The 17,991-nt window shown below is 40.7% G+C and overlaps 1 protein-coding gene across 1 annotated transcript in view; it reads left to right on the top strand.

Moving 5' to 3' along the window:
- LOC132970895 (ephrin type-B receptor 1-like) overlaps positions 1-17,991 on the top strand; it is a 100,509-nt gene that overhangs the window by 55,400 nt on the left and 27,118 nt on the right. The window contains exons 8-13 of the mRNA XM_061034527.1: positions 2,395-2,470; positions 3,695-3,819; positions 14,243-14,408; positions 14,820-14,925; positions 17,425-17,486; positions 17,591-17,788. Coding sequence (XP_060890510.1) covers positions 2,395-2,470; positions 3,695-3,819; positions 14,243-14,408; positions 14,820-14,925; positions 17,425-17,486; positions 17,591-17,788 — 733 coding nt within the window. The remainder of the gene's footprint in view (positions 1-2,394; positions 2,471-3,694; positions 3,820-14,242; positions 14,409-14,819; positions 14,926-17,424; positions 17,487-17,590; positions 17,789-17,991) is intronic.

The following is a 17,991-nucleotide window of genomic DNA, read 5'->3' as shown; positions in this document are numbered from 1 at the left end:
ATGCACATTCATACGCCCCCGACGCCCCAAAAACACCTCGGACATGTGGCTGCAGGAGCTGGGTATGAAATCCCCAGCGTTCCTATTGAGAGACGGCCGACTCTACCACTCAGCCCACAAAGAGAAACGACCTGTTGTGGGATGCGTTGTGGGATGGCTGGATCAATAATGATGAATGAATAAGTGAATGACAGATGCTGACCCAGTTTTAAGCATTAGCTGTGAAAGTATTGACTGCAACTCCTGTACTTACCGAAGCATCATTCCAAAAGGCAAAGCTGAATATATATCTGAAAAATATACATCTTTAAATCTATGACTGTTCATTTTGGCAAAGCTGTTCATTCCAAATCCTCAGAAACTGTAGGAATCAGGAAACAAAACAAATTATAACCTGATAAAGAGACAAAGAAAACATTACAGATTCGGAGTTTTGGAATTAGCCGTTAAGCTAGCGTCACTAATTACCACCTCTTTGTGTGATGTTTTTGTCTTGACTGAAGACATCGTTTTCGACCGTCAAAACGATTGTCTGAGCTGAAGATAAACAACACGTGACAGCTAATTAGCTTGTCTTTAACACGCACATGGAACCTGTTAATTGTGTCTTTGTGTTCCGGAGATGAGAAAGACGCTTTGAGCTGCAGAGTTTAAAGCAGTCATTGATAGTGCTTCTGCAGTGACATTAAAGAACACCTCACTGATGAATGACTGTTTCATTTATTCCCCCGAGCATCTGTTAATGCACTGCAGGTCTGTTAAACCATAGATTTGTCAACATGCCAACGTAGGCTGCATTTGGCTGGAGTAAGAGTGATACTCCTTAGACAATGTGTTTCATGGGGTTAATTACCTTCAGGAGTTAAGTATACCTAACTCCCACATTTGAATTGTATTTGGCTTATTGTGATGCATACATTTGGACATGGAAACTTTGAGTGTCAGGGGCATTCATCTAGCTCTATGCAAGATGTCACCTTAAACACTGCAAGACCAATTAAGATCATTTTGGGCTTGATTTCTCTCTTCCCAGAGCAGTGTTTCCCCAACCATTATATTAGGGGGGCGGCCCGCCCCCCTTGAAGGTCAAGTAAAAAAATGATTTTTTAAATTTATTTTTGGGCTTTTTGTGCCTTTATTGTAGAGATAGGATAGTGGATAGAGTTGGAAATCAGGGAAATGAGTCATTTAGGGATACCTTTCCGATAGAAAAGGACAGCTGTCCTTAAAAGTAACACATGAACATCAAGATTCCTTCAAGTGTTTGTGTCGGTGTGTCGGTGTGTGAAAGCCGTAAACCTAGGGGAAACACTGCAGAGTCACTTTTTTTTTAATTGGTTCTAAATATAATCTCGCCAGATTTTCTTGTGGTGTGAGGTATGTTAAGAATGATTTACTTTCCCTGAACTGAACTGTTTAGAAGAACATCATGGATGCTCAGATTTCAAATTTAAATATTTAACAGTGTTCAATTTTATTCAGTATCCTGTTGTGTGTTGGGTGGAACACAGTGGTCAGCAGAGCATTCACGCTGTGGATGGTCATGTAGAAGCAAACCATAGCCAATTGGGAAGCAAGCTGACTGCACAAAAACCTCACCTACAGCTCACACGACATGGTTTGGGCTATTTTGGTTATATCGCTGCTCTTGACACACTGAGGGAACAAAACTGTATTTTTTCATCATTTTTAACGTCTACTAAGATATAAAAACAAAACATTGTTTTTGCAAAGCTCCATTTAAGCAAGTGAGTTCATTTGTGAGTGCTTCCAATATCTCATCCAAATGACTTGCTCCCAAATAGTAAAATAGCAGTGTTCACTAATATACAGCCTGTGGTCTAAACAACTGAATGCTGTTATATAGTTGTGGAAGTATGAGCAAGAGTAGTGCAAGATTTTTTTATGTTCTGGTCAGACTGATATTTCCTCCTTTTTTTGAAAATGTGTTGATTTCTCTGTGTCCTTCATGGATTATTAACCAGTAAAACTTGCAAGTTTTTAGCAGAATATTCTGTCTATAGCTTTTGAATGCATATTAAAGATTTGTTTACAGTGTTTCCCTTCAGACGGAGTCAGCTGGAATCATTAAAAAGTCAGTCTTCAGATTTGACATGATGAATGTTAGCATAATCAGCTAGCAGGCTCCTTCTGTTAAATAGACATTCCTGCTGGGTAAATTACTGGTTATGAATCTAGAAATGAGCAGCCTGCTTTTGCCTACATTTGTCTTAAATCAAGGCGCTATTGTTTCAAACAATTACCAAGAGGGTTGAGTGCCTGAATCTGCCAACATTTCCATTTTGAACTGCATGTGAGATGTGACGGGCCCAGCATCAGCAGCCAAAGTCTTTGAGTTTGGAAAAGCTGACCATTTCACTTTGTTCTCTGCAGGCAGTCAATGGGGTCTCCAACAAGAGCCCTTATCCCGCCCAGCAACTGTCAATCAACATTACGACCAATCAGGCTGGTGAGTAGAGAGTGCAAATGCTGCATGCATGTGTGTGTGTTATCTGTGTATGTGTGTCAGCAAGCCCTGAGGCACAGTGGATTATACTGGCTGGGGGGATAAAGGAAATTGAGCTACAGTCTTTTAATTCATAAAACATGTTATAAGCTTGTCATCTCTCCCTTTCTCTCCCCGTTTTCCTCCGTCTTTCCTGCACATCCACAGCTTTTCATCCTGTTTTCCTCTTTCCCGTCCTCCCCCTCTGTTCCCTTTTCCCTCTCCTTTATCGTCAGTCCCTGCCCTTCTCTGACAGTGTAATTCTCAGAGACTATAAAGTGAGCTGAGTTACCGCTCCATCAATTCTTTATGGAGACAGGCACAAGTGATATTTCCACCGCAACCCAAATTTGGGTTTAAAAGCCGCTTTGCTCTGATGGAAAACACATCATTTACCTCATCTACGGCAACCCGGGCTCATTCCTAATCGAAACATGATCCATTGTCACCCTGATGCTTTCTGAGCACATTTGTTACTGCTGCAGGATGGAAAAACTCTCTTACCCCTGAAATCTTAAAAGACTCAACAAAAATTGATTTACTTTCAGTTTTTCTGTGTGGAACCTAAGGAGGTGAAACTAACTCTGCACATAAAGAACACTGTAAAATGTCAATTGTTCCAATATTAAAAAAGACTGTAAAATAGTGACTGCAGAAGGAGAAATTCGGCTTATCTGGTATCTCTGCATTTACAGAGAATCTCCTGATGCTTCCAACGTTTTAAATGCACCTGCTCTCATTCTCAATACAACTTATATCAATTTGATTTTTGTTACCGATGCTGAAGTATCAATCTTCATGTCTTCATTCATTCCTCTCACCACCGTACCCTATCAAATAAAGAACAAATGTGATAAAAAAACCATCTCATAAAAAGTTCCCAGAGGCAAAATGGTGAAATACATTATAGCCAACAGCTTCTGCTTCCTGAAATTATGGGTAAAAATGCATTACAGACATAACTCTTGTTTCCCCATCAGTGACAAGTGCTGTAATTTGTTTCCATGAGCCTCGATGAGGAAACATTTTTCTCCTTTGGGTGTAAATAATCCTCGGCAATATGTCATTACATTACCCACTATATTTCCATATTTATGGTGTTTAAGCACGCTAGTGAGTCTTTAACCGCCTAACTGATTGTGTGTATTTGTGTGTACCTGCGTGTCTGTGTGTTTTTTTTTTTAACAGCTCCCTCAGCAGTTCCCATAATGCACCAAGTGAGCTCAACGAGCCGCAGTTTCTCGTTGTCATGGCCACCGCCCGAACAGCCCAACGGAATTATCCTCGAATACGAGATACGATACTATGACAAGGTAGAGTGGGATGATAAATGTCTGTGAGTGTGTGTGTGTGTGTGTGTGTGTGTGTGTGTGTGTGTGTGTTTTGGTGTTATTGTCACAGCCAGTAATCCATTAAAGTCGATAAAACAGGAGAATCAATATCAGCTTCATCTTAGTCATCTGTTATCAGGACTGTTGTTTTGAAGTTTCAACAGTCCTTCTGCTTCTTTAAAGGTCCAATCTGTAAGATATCTACTGAATCAAATCATAAAGTGACCTCACTATATGGTCAGACATTAAGGAAACATGCTATGTTGAAGTGCTGGCTTCTCTGACGAACGACGCAGCAGCCAGTATGTCCTCCTTCTAACTTTAGATTTCACTCCCACCAACCGTTTTGTCCCTCGCCCCTCGGTTTAAAAAGGCAAACGGCAAACTAACAGGTGTTGCAGCCATGAAAGCGGGCAAGCTAACTGGTTCAGATAAAAGTGATTCTCACCCACCTAAAAAGCCTCCACGACCAGAAACAGGGTAAAACTAGGATAAATATTTGAGATGCTTTTGAAAAATGGAGAAAAGTTACACAGGAAGGTTTCAAGTTGCAGAGCTGGCTAAACACTGAAGCTACAGTGTCCGCGATATGGCAACCTGCGTGCGTGCACATTGACTCTAGGGTGGAGGGGGCCGGGGGAGACTGCTCTCTCTAATGTTTTGAATTTGTGCTGCATTACCCATTTTAAACACTAGGTGTCAGAGTTACATACTGCTCCTTTAATATTTCAACACATTATAAAACTTTTCACTGTTGTGTTTATAAACGCAGATCTGTTCTCTATCAGGTTTTTGTGACATGAAACAACAACAGAAAAATGTGTCACTTGTTGAATGAGACTCATTTTAAAACATTTACTCAACTACTTTGGATTCTTTTTTGGGGGTGTAACTTTTTAAAGCATGAAATGAAGTACACTGCTACATCAAACACTTTTTAATAATACCCCTCTGGTCTCATCTTATGTGAATCCCCAGCAGGAACTGATATGCATCTGTTGTCGTCTTGGTTCAATCCATTTTTAATCTGTCTCTCACTCACTGTAGAGAACGAGGCGCCGGGTGAAATAACATTTTCTATAGATTTGTTGTCGTCCTGGTAGAAGCGGTACATTGGCTGCGATTTCCTGCAAACACATGCCAAACAGTGCCTTCAACTGGATGTGCCGAGTGGAGAAAAACTGGAGTGTTATGACCCAAAGAGGAAACTAGGACAGTGTGTTTGTGTGTTTTCAAATCCCTCCATTCACCGCCATAGCTCTCTAATATAAATGGTCTCTCCATAATGTATCGTTTTTATAACGCTCCTTTGATTATTATTTCATGTCACTTGGAACAGGTCCTAATTGTTGATAGAAACTCATTATTATTAGCTCATAGGCTGGTTTATGATGAAGGTTGCTCCTCACAGACACAGCAGGATGATCAGTTACTGAGAACTGAAGGTAGAAAAATCTTAATGTGTGTTTGATTTATAATATCTCTAATTGATGCGTTTTCTCTTTTACTTGTGTTCTACGTCTAATAATGGGTTGAGTTGTGTCCTATTTTATACAACATCATTCCCTAATGCGTCTGGGTCATTCTTAAAGCTACAATTCATATATTTGATGGAGCCTGCAGTCACACTGAAAGGCTTTTACACTGATGGAGAACCTCCTTTATTCCAGCATACATCAATTGTTGATTGCAGCCGGGCAGCAGGAATTAGCAATCATTTGTTAGCAAGTGGCTACAGTGGGATCTTATCAAACTGTAAGACCCAGACACTTACAATAAATTGTAAAAGAAATGTTTATGGACAAATTAAATACAACAACGCTGCGTGTGATTCTTTCATGAGCATCAATGAAAGACTCCCGAGTCACCACAGATTTATAAGCTGTTATACAATGTCATTATGATCTCAGGGTGCGGGACAATCCAATTAAATCAGCAGTTTAATTGGTCAAGATACTTACGCAGGAACACGGGCAGATGTGCTGCGTCTTAGACTTTACTTCAGTGGCCATGAAACAAGACCGCATCAAACATTAAGAGAAATATGGCCAGTGATTTAAAGCTTTGCTGCACTTCTCTTTAAACCTCTCAAGAATCAGAATCAGAATCAGATTTATTGTCCAGGTATGCTTACACACACACAAGGAATTTAACTTCGGTGAACTGTGCTCTCTTATGTACAGGTACAACATTAAATATCAACAATAAACATAATAAGAAAAGACTAATATTTACATGACTAAACATGAAACAGTGCATGGTGCAAAAGATGCTGAATTAACATGATAAGTAAAATGCAGTTATGTGACAGATGGGTCAATCAAGATGTCGGTTACTGTATTTACATAAATAAGTGTGCGTATATTGATCATTAAAATTAATTAATATATATATACATATATGTATATTCACAGTGATGGTTGGTTTAGAAAAAAAAATGCATTAACACATTGCAGTAGATGAAGGATGTTTTATAAATGTTTCACATGAATGTTGTCATTTAGTCCTGATAATTCAGCTCAGGTGCAGTTTTTCACACATACACACTCGTGAACATCAGGGGTCGATGATGAGGAGTGTTATGGTGTTTGTTAACTCTAGGCTCCACTTTTTCTGTACTGTTTGTTGAGTGAGATTGTTTTTTCCAGATTTAGAACCTCAGATCAGTGTTGATGTGGCCTTCCAGTCTGTCTGTGGACCCTGACGGGTTTTTAGCTAGTTGTACTATTTATCTTGTAAAAGTCTGACATTCTGTCCTCACAGAGAAGCAGATAAAGCATTCTGAGCATGGTACATAGTCAAGATGTTTTTCTCATCAAGGCCTGGATGTTAAGGAAGATTGGATGAATTTTGAAATTCTTTTGCATTTTGCCAATTACAGGACCAGCTGACAAAAAAAGGTGCCTGATAAGAATTTCCTTTTCTGTCCTTTTCCCAAACTCTTTCTGCTTTCTCCTTCCCAAATTGGTCAACAACAACAACAACAACAACAACAACGATCTAGTCTATACACTCTGTGCATCGCCTCTGTGCGCTGCCTGTCAGCCCCTGTGACCGATCGGACTTGAAACTGTTTGTTTGCTCTTACTGACGTTGTCTCCTCCTTTTTAGATCCATGCCTGTGTTGTACTTACTCTCTGATGTCGGTCGCTTTGGACAAAAGTGTCTGCTTAATGAAACTGTAGAATTGTAGGTTGAAGGGCTGCAGCAGATTTTTCCCACATCCCTCCAGATATCATCTCCTAAGCTGTGTGTCTTCCAGCACTTCCTGGTGGATTTCAAGTACTTTTTTCGATCATGTTGTGGGTCTTATCCTGTGGGCTTCTACCAGTTACACAGCTTTAAACATAGTAAGGAAGGAAGGCACCCAGGAAGCATCTTCATAGGATACATAAACCACCACAACTAGCTTCTTTCAGTGCATATGAGCAGCCTCAACTTCTCACCAGATGTATGAACTCCTTGACTTCAGTTTTTTCAGTGGCCTTTCCATGGAGGAAAATCATTTTTAGTACATTAATCTCAGGTTTCATTCTTCTAATGACTACACAAAGCGTGTGAGCATCACCAGCTCACATCTAAAAATAAATGAGGCCCACATAAGCGTTACTCCTCTCCAAAAAACCCTGAATTGATGGAGGGGTTTTGCATGTGCTTTTTGCAGCAATATCAGAGCTGAAATAGGAAATAGGTACCGCTGCCTTGAGTCAGACTTGCAGGGAACTTCCTGGCAAGTTGGTGGCCAGGCCTTGACCCACGGAGGCTCAGCCAGAACACAAGAGTTATACGGGAAGACAGTTCAGAGATTGGGTCAGGTGCATTGTCAGCGAGGTGTCAGACAGGGCACTCCGGTGTGCTGACCCACGGTTCCGTAAACCTTCCACTCTCTCATAAGAGATAATCTCCCTTTTGTGATCAGTTTCAACTGCAGTGCACCGTATTTTTCTGTTGGTTGTCAGCTACTCAAACTTCCTTTCAGATTTGAAAAAACTCAACAAAAGGCAGTTCCATGAGCAGAAGAAAACCTTGGCTTTTTTGTTCACTTGTTTACACTTGTGTTGCAAAAAAAAAAGAATAAAAGCATGATTGCGCTGGTGAAAAGTGTCACGCAAACGGCTTTTTCCTGTGAACGGTGACATCCTGAGAGCACTGGAAGATCTTTTTTAGACTCTGCAGCTGACTCTCTTTGAGACAAGAAGAGGACGATTGATCTGCTGATGGATCCTGTTGATATCGGAACTCCTACAACTCTGCTTTGTGAGTCGGCTGTCTGACAGAAATAATCAAGCCTCGAGCCGCCGTGTAGTGGACAAGGTCCTAGCATGGAAGAGCCAGGAGACTGAAGAACAAAACACTTCACTGACAGAGTCAAATGATGAAACTAACCTGCAAAAAAAGAATGTCAAACCTGGGGCACCAAACAGGGCCTCTGATTCAGAGGTGAATCGCTCATGACCTGATTGCTTTCCTGTCAGAGGCTGATGCTCTAGCAAAAAAAGTAAAAAAACCACAGAAAGAGAGAACTGTGGCTGCATATCTTGTCTGCTTTGTAATTCAAGCGGTGGGAAGCATTGCAGTGAGACTGAAAGTTAAATTAAAAGCATATCTTTTCACCCAAAGCTAAACATAAGAATATCCTCATTGGTTCTGAAGCTGAGCCAGCAGCTGCAAAAACAGATAGACTTCTTACTGCAGACAGATTAAAAAACAAAGAGCACCTACAAGGGAATTGTGTGAGATACACCAAAAAGAACAACTTGCCTCCTCATCCGCGGCCCACGTCTGATTCCCTGCCATCTTCAAGTCTTCATTTATACAACTAAAGAAACAGGTTTGGGCATCCTTTCTGGGATACCACAGCAAGTGTCTGTGCTAATTTTTTTCCCGTTTTAATACATGCTGTCAGTGAGTTGGTGCTTCCATAACTCACTAAAACTCTGATATACAACCCGCACAAAAAATAAATGAAAATGAAATCTTATCTATTCCCTTTGAAGAAAATATCTGAAGTCAATGATTCTAGAGAGCGCGTTTCCTCCGAGCACATCTTAGTGTGTGATTATAATTGTATTGGTCTGCATAGAAGAGAAAAAAAGGAAGTGTGTTTCCGTGTGAAGTTTTGATTGGTCGTTCTGCCTTCTTCGGTTTGTAAACTCTTTGGCTAAACTTAATATAGCACGGAGGCAGCGATTTATCATTTTGCAAGTCGTCATATTTTTTTTTTGCTACTACTACTTTATCTTATTCCATGTTGTTGGTTTATATTCAAACAAATAAAGTATGCACATACATTAAGTATGCACAGTATAGCCTTGGCTTCCTTTAGAAGCATACTTCTCATCATATTTTATGAAGTCCTATTATTAGATTATTAAAATGCATGAGATTATTCTTTGTTTTTTTTGTTTTTTTTTGCAGAACCATGGCTTAAATCCAGTCTCTTGCAAACAACTCAGGGCCTGATTAACTAAGAATGGATCACAGCCACTTATAGAAGATGTACATTATTAATCCTGCGATGGGGAAAGTCAGTTTTACCCTCTGTTGTTGAACATGCTACACACACACATGACACAGGCTGAAATACACACACATTCACAAACAGGATCCTATGGACATGCACTAACGGAGAGATGTCAGCGCCAAGCACATTACTAATGCTGTGCATCAGATCTCAGATGCAAAATAAGGACCGCACCAACGTACAGCACCCTGTCTCTTCCTGGGACACAAAAGACAACAAAATCCTCGAACAGCATGAATATAAATGAAGAGGTTATGGTAAAAGTGCAGCCGCGGGGAATAGAGAATACAGGAAATAGAATTTGAGAAAGTTGAGATACTGCTTCTGGAAGAGCAATTACAGTGAGTTTAGGATAGAGTGAGAAGTAGTGCACTCACTGACACCGAAGCTGCAGTCTGACAGTCACAGATAAAAACCCTTACTTTGTCAAAATCAGAGCAAAGGATTCAACTCGAGTCGGCCTTATTTGCTTCTGCCTTTGCTTTACCATTATTCAACATGGAAGCCAATTAAGACCCCGAATCAAAAGCTGACAGTTTGTTCTCTCTCCTTCTGTCTTCTTTTGCGTTCTTCTTACACGATACACATCTTAATATGGAAGAAGTACCGAGTCACACACTGTAGACGAGCCAACCACAGAAAGTGACTTCTTTTAGCTCCAGGAGAAGACGTTCTCAGGGGGGAAGTCTGATAAGCCTGGAGACAGAGAGACAGAGCATACAGCTATACTGTACCTCCATCTTCTCCTCCATCCATCCATCCCTACCCCCCCCCCCCCCCCCCCCCCCTCCCTGGTGCTCTATAGATAATGAGGTTATAATGTAGTAAATTTGAAATGGCACAGGGAGGCAGGATTTTTAACCATTACTTATCTCCGGCTGCCAGACCCTCCCAGGTGGTCTGCCCCCTAACCTTCTCACTGGGGCAGGCACAGAGCCCCACCCCCACCACCCCCAGCCCCCTCAACACACCTCTAAATCAAACCCCCACTGTGACATAATACCCCTCCATTTCTGTGACAACTTCCAAATATAACCCACCCACTCTTAATCCTAAATTTTCATGTTTTTTCTTGCGTCACTTCCTGATTATTACGTCTCGGCAATCCACTTCAAATGAATCATGTCAATGATATTTATCGCAGTTAAATATGTTGTTGAAATGTTCAGATACCATTTTTTCTCCTTTCTGATACCAATTTGGATTCCTGAATTTTCCACTGATCCCCATTGATCAGATACAGGAATGAAACTAAATGAAGAGTTTCACACTGTATGGATGTGACAACATTGGTATAAGTGTTTTCTTTTTTTTTGCCTGTTTCAGAGAATGTGTGACAAACAAATAGATTTTTTATTTGGTGGTTTGACGGCCAATCATACCAGAGATAGAGAGAAAGAGTATCTCTGTATGTAGAAGGTTCCCTCACACCTCTCGCTTTCGTCTCGTCTGCGCGAGAGACTTCACGGAGCTCTAATTGTTTTATGTAAAACCGCTTCATACATTGATTTTACCAGAGGTAAAGCACATTAAAAAACACTTTAAAAAACGTATTAGCTTTGATAGTGTCTTTGATTCAGAGGCTTTTTACAAACAGCTGGATACCGGTTTTCTTTTTTCCTATCTCCAGTGATCTGCACCTCTGGGTGATGCTGTCTGATAATCATTAGCATGTTTGACGTGTTTCCAATGACATACCATTCTGCACAACACAACTGGTTTCTTCTTTGTGTGTTTTGTTGCGTCTACTTCTTCGTCTTTTGTTTGTTGTTTTAAAAGTGGTTAGCAAGCGGTTACAAGCATTACCGCCACCTGGATTGGGGTTCGGATGTGTTATTTCATTTCTTTCTCCACTCAGGCGTATTCTCATATGATATGACTGCATGCACTGAACCATGACGGTTTGGGACGAACACGATTACCATCACAGGCCTGGTCTCTATAGCTCATTTTTTTTATGGTAAAAGCTGTACAGGGGATCTTAACTTTTTTGCAACACGTCTGTTTTGATTATATTACGGCTAAAAGTTATGCATAAATCTGCATAATTATGGGCATGACGGGGTGGACTGACAGGTTGGTAAATTGTAGCTGTTTATCAGGATGTTTAAGGCCCGCCTCTGTTTCTTGATTGACTGAAACCAAGTTGGCGGCATTTTTTTCAATAAGGCGTCAGCCATCGTTTGGCCTCATAAAAACCTCTTCACAAACCAATGGGTGACATCAATCAGACTATGTACATGGTTAGTGTATGCATGATACTGTCATGGTGGCAGTGCAGCACTAGGAGCACAGAGGAGGAACTGACTCCTCGTGAAATCAGTTTTTATTCTGGATTAATAAATGACAGCATGGCTTCAGAGACAGGTGTACTTGCTGATGCATTTTTGGGCCATACACGAGGCTTTTCCAGTACTCGTATTTGAATATCACCAGTTTCACAGATAAATGACATAAGACATAAATATATCAATATGGTAAAAATAAAAATAGCCTCAAGCAACAACAAAGGGGATTTGAATCCGTCAAGGAGAAATTGGCATTTCTCATGAAGAATTATTTTGTAATAAAAACGCAATCTTATTTAACCCATTTTTATTCATGTCTATGTCCTCCTCCTGACCCTCTCTTCCCCCCTCCAACCTTCCTCTTCCTCCTCCCCCTCACCATCATCATCTCCCCTCCACCTCCTTCATCTTCACTGCATGATTCCCACCCCCACCCACCCACCCACCTTTCATGCCATCTCCACACCATATCTGTCCTTCCCTCCGGACCTTTTTTTCGATTTTTCTTGCAGTGAAACCTTTTTATCTGGAAGAAATGTGCGAGAGGAGGCATAGACGGAGGGCGCGGAAAAAAAGATGGGGGTAAAAGGTTGTAGCCTTGGGTTTATGAGTTAGACCTGATTGTAATGATTGCTAATTCACCTCAGAAGAGGAAAAAAAAAGGGCTCCTAGTAGACCTGGCTCAGTGTGAAATCAGCTTATAAACTGCAGTATTAGTTTATTCTTTTAAGGGAGATTAAATACTTTTTTGTTGTTGAGAAAAGTAGGTGAAAGAGCAAAATGTCAAAGAGTGAAGAGATCTTTTTTACAAAATAGAAAGATGGAAGAGAAATGACTGATGACTTGAGGGTACGAGAGGGGACGGGGGAGCTGGACAGATGGAGATTGAAGGTGTGTGTGTGTGTGTGTGTGTGTGTGTGTGTGTGTGTGTGTGTGTGTGTGTGTGTAAGGGGGGAGGAGGGGGTTAGTATGGGGAGAGGGGGCTTTAGAGATGAGAGGAAAGTGATAAAGATAATTGTAGAAATGAACACATAAAGGTTGATTTTACATCTGGAAAGTAACCAGCGCAACAATGGCCAAATAAAGGTTTTAAGAAAAACACTTTTTTATTTTTTCAACTGTTGCGATATCTTGCACTGCACATTTTTTTTTTTTTAGTGCATTCTGTCGAGGTTTTGAATTTTTTCCCTTTTTCGCTTCCTTTCAACCATCACTCTGTAAAAATGTGTTTATGTGGAATTGTGTTTGTGCTTCATAAACCATTGAAACATGACCTTCACAAAATCAATTGCAAAGTTTCTCACCCAAATAACTACCTCTTGGAATCGTATTTTCACAAACTTCAAAACTCTCTTTGCTTTTATTTCCTTTCAAACGAATAATGGTAGTGGATTATATTCAGTGAAATTGTCAACATTCCTTCAAAGACAGCCTTTTATTGAGTTTGAATCGATTATAAAGAGAGTTTGCTAACCTGAACCTTTTTTTTAATTATTTTTTTTTTACATGAAATAACTTTCAATTCAGCTTGTTTGATTTTTAGTTTCAAAATTAATACATGAATATGGATCACTTTTTCTGGTGTGAGTCATGACTCTGTCGGCCCTGAACATGTTTAAAACAACTCTTAAAGTAGATTTACCAGAAAGAAGTAAAACATGACAAGTTGTGTGTGAGTAACAGATGTAACTAACAGGTTTCAGACCACACCAGTCACCAACACCATCGGTGTTAGTGGGTTCATTCAGAGGTGCAGCAGAGTTTCAACTTCAAATAAATCACATGAAAACGATGCCTGCAGTGTCTTGCAATGTCTTTTTTTATGTCCTGGTTTTTTATTTTTTCAAAACCAACCTCAGCGCAATAAAAATACACTTCAAATCTTTTAATTATTAGTTTTAAAACACTGAAAGGTATCACTAATCCAATCCCATCCCTTTAAAACCGTTTTCATCCCGACTCTCAGTAGAAAGATGTTCCAATAAAATGAGTTCACAGAGAGGTCTGTGCGGATTATTCTGAGGAACTGGGGCAATATTTCTGAAAAATAACTTGCTTTGAAAATGTTTTTTGTACGATGCTTCGCACAAGAAATGGGTGTTCCTCTTTCCCTTTGTGCCGTCCACCGTGGGGAAGGCAGATACCTCGGATTAAACAACATGGAGACGAGGCGATGCAACACCTCCGTAACTCTTTGAGTTATTTAAGTGAAGTGACCCTTTAGGAAGACGGACGGACAGAAAGTAATGAAGTGCTTAGAGAAGAGTGGGGAAAGTGTGTGATAGAAATGTGAATAAAAAATGGAGGAAAGTGTGATGGAAAGGGGCGCAGCATGACAAAGCCTCCAGGTGAATTCAGACTGTTTCTGTCCTGTCAGCGTGTCCCGTGGTGAAAACTGTGAACGTCTCAGTTTGCACTGGATCTTTTGGAACAATCAATCTTGTCCTAGCTGAAGGCCAGAACTGAGCGCTAAATGTAGTCCCTGTCTCTGTCAGACTGTGACCGAAGACATATTGTGGTCTGTCTGGATTCTCTGTGAAACATATTCATCCGTCTCTTTCTTTCTATCTTTCCTCCTCCTCCTCTTCTTCAGGCCCAGTCCTCGCTCCTGAACAGCTCAGTGGTCCAGAGCGAAGCACCCAATGTTGTTCTGGAGGGACTGAAGCCGGGCACCGGCTATGTGGTCCAGGTGAGGGCCCGGACGGTAGCCGGCTTTGGAGTCTACAGCAAGGATATGCTCTTCCAAACACTCACTGACGGTAAGTGTGTGGGTGGGCTGGAGTGTGTGGAGGTGTGTGTGTGTGTGTATGGAGGTGGGGGATGTTTTGATGGAGAGGAAAGAGAGTGCAGGACTGTGAGGGGGGAATTTGAGAGGCTGAGCAGGACTTAAAAATCTGGCTGTGAAGTAATTAAATTCTGCTCTACTTAGTGTCTGAGTGTGTGTGTGTGTCTGTGAGAATATGTGTGTGCTTGCAGTTATGTAAAATGAGACTTTTATATCACATTTTATGTGTTTAAGAGAGAGAGAGAGAGAGAGAGACTATCTGATGCGTATTTTGGTGGTGGGTGAATGTGAGAGACTCTGAAAAACCCTCAAAAATATTAAATAATATCTCTCTTTCATATGTGTGTGTCTGATCTCGTCTGTGTGTGTCTGTGTGTTTCTGCAGATGAGTACAAGTCAGAGCTGGGACAGCAGCTCTCCCTGATCGCAGGCTCTTTAGTAGGTGGAGTGTGTATCGTGTCATTGGTAGCCATCGCCATCATCTGTTCCAGGTAATGCATAATGACCGTCTTACACACACACACACACACACACACACACACACACTTCACGTTTGTCTCTTTTGAGACATTTAAACCTCAGTGAGTGACAGACAGGAGAGACAGCGAGGACTCTGCTGCTCGAGCTGGCTTTAGTGTATAAATATTGAAATCATGAAAACAAACATTTGTCCACCTCTTATGAGAAACGTTAACGCTCTAACATATGCTTTAAACAACTAAAAGACATTCTGATATGTTTACACAGCTCCATAGGCCAGCTCAGCACGCAGTGCTGGTTATGTTAACATGGATCTCTCCCTCACAGCAGCAGGTTGGCATAGATAGGCTGTCTTACCAAGCAAGATCTAATTAGTCATTTGTAATTTTATCTTTCTCTTTATATCCTTTTCTTTAACTATTAAAGGCCCATCTTGCCTTGACGCATGTCACTAACAAAGAAAGGGTCATTTCATTGACTGCAGTCAATAAAAACACAGGCTATGAATTGAAGTATTTAACATGCCTTTAAGATAAAACTCTTAAAGGTTAACAGTTGATTTAACATTTTAATTCATTTCTATCACATGTAATCATAATACATCAGAAGACACTGTTAAACACTGTTTAATCTTCTTGCTCATTTAATTAGTGGCTACAAGCTCTGTGTGTTATTGAATCATCACTCACATTACTGGTGTTTCCATTCATAATCATATATGTAAGCCTTAAAGCTACCTTCTTCTTAAAGGGGATATATTATGAAAGATCCACTTGTACAGTGTTTTTGAACATATATTTGGGTAACCTGAAAGTCTACTGACCCACAAAACGTGAAATAAACACATCCAGTCCTTTGTTTGTAGTCTGCATAAGTCTTACAACACGGAGAAAAATGCTCTGTTTCAGATTTGCTCTCCTTGTGATGTCACAGTGGGATTCTGGTTAAAAAAAAAAAAAACCTCCCCCTCCCCTGATATCTCCACCCATGGACTCCACCCCCAGCCTAGAGAAAAACTTTTCAGCAGGTCCAACATTTTTATTCTCGCTACAGAGGAGTGATGTCCACCAGGAAAACTCAGGGGGGGCTCATTGCATTTAAAGAGACACACACCAAAACGGAGCGTTCTGAGAGAGCTGGTTTATACAGGGTCACAAACCTCCTCTGGTGCTTGATTCATGTTATATTTTGACCAAAGCACAGCACAGATGTTTCATTTAGACCACAGGGGGACTGTTTGAAAAGGTGGAGAAGGGGGATTATATGTCCTCTTTAAAGTGGGACGTAGTCTTGAATGGGTGGTAAAGCGATCTCAACCCATCTTGACATGGTGAATAACGAATCTGCTTTTTTTTAAATGTGGGAAAATCAGATATAAATCAATAATAAACCATTGGGGGAGGGAATCATTGTTGTTAAAGGTGTGAACACAAAAAAATAAACACACATGGGGTACAAATCATTAAAATACCCAGCATTAACAACTAGATTAACTTTTTATGTGCAACCATACATAATGTCTTTTGCAGTCTGATATTTTGACATGGTAATGAACATTAAAAAAATTATAATTACTAGGAAATGGAAATGCACATTTTGAATAGCAATGATTGGTAAATGAAATTAGCACCTGCTCCTGCTGAATACAGAGTAAATGTTTGCTCTGGCAGATAAACGTTCAAAGTCACGTTCCATCAAGGCAATCAGTTTCTCTTAATTTCAAAAAGAAGTCTTGAGTTCAGAAGAGACAGGGATTGAGGTCACAGGACACATTCTATTTCTACATCCAGACAACAGTGACTTGATTTTGGGTTAGATTTCAGAAGTGGCTGACAAAAAAAAAAAGGGTGGCGGTTAAAAGCATCCTCCAAGCGGGCGGCCCAGGTTTGAATCCCACCTGTGGCTCCTTTCCCGCATGTCTTTCCCTACTCACTCTCCCTGATTTCCCACTCTATCCACTGTCCTATCTCTCCATTAAAGGCACAAGAAGCAAAAAAAAAAAAGCATTTAGTGACCTCGTAAAAACTCAATTTGAGTCCTTGTGAATGAAACAGCCCTTGTACAGAGTATTTCATTTGGCTCCACAATGACTTTAAAGTAGACCAGTACTCTATAGGGACAGTTTCTTGGAACCTATGGCAACCAAAAAATAACAGGAAGAGCTTTCTCTCTCTCTCTCTCTCTCTCTCGCTCTCTCTCTCCAGTATGCAGTATCAGGTGTTTGTATCCAAGATCAGTTAAAATGTTGAGTGAATTTCTTTGCCTTTTTCTTAGATGAAAGTGGAAACAAAAGCTGACGACACAGAGCCGAAACAAGTCATCCAGGACTAATGAGATCCTGAAAGACTTTTTTTTCCCCTTCTATAAAAGCAGAGGGTTTTTTTTTTTGACACTCAGGAAGAATATTTATTTTTTCCTCAACTAAGCTGAAGAGAAGACAGCCAATTAGCATTTCTAACTTCTGTGTAACTTCCCTTTTTCTGCTCTGAAACCTCTCCGTCTGTCTGCAGGAGGAGGCAGCTGAAGGAGAGTGTGTACGGTGACAAGCTGCAGCAGTACAACACGGGAGGAGGTGCGACCGGCGCTGAATCTTTAAATAAGCTCCATCCTAAAATACTCTCACATAAAACCAAAACCCGTGTGTTCACATTTGCATTTTTCCTAATTTCTCCTCAGAGGTGACTCTCAGGCCAGACATGTTCAGCGGGCCGACCCCAACCGTGACCTTTCCCACCCTGTCTGAAGGTCACAGTTCACCAGGGGTCAAGATCTACATCGACCCCTTCACCTACGAGGACCCCAATGAGGCCGTGAGGGAGTTTGCCAAGGAAATCGACCCCTCCTGTGTCAAAATAGAGGAAGTCATTGGATCAGGTAGAGGTTTTTATAGACTTCCCTTCACACCGCAGACTCTTAAGAAGTGAAGCCAAGACATTAAGAGCTCCTCCTACTGACTGGCTGACGTATAGGTCATAAACCCCGCCTCCTGCATGCAAACAGATAAAACAAACTTTAAAAATTAAAATACAGGACAAATGTTTCTGTCATAAAAGTTACATCTTATGCTGAGTGTTAAC

The sequence above is a fragment of the Labrus mixtus genome, chromosome 3, assembly GCF_963584025.1.
Source record: "Labrus mixtus chromosome 3, fLabMix1.1, whole genome shotgun sequence".
Classification (NCBI taxonomy): Eukaryota; Metazoa; Chordata; class Actinopteri; order Labriformes; family Labridae; genus Labrus; species Labrus mixtus.
The sequence above is the reverse complement of the archived record's forward strand: the minus strand, read 5'-3'. Positions and strand labels throughout refer to the sequence as shown.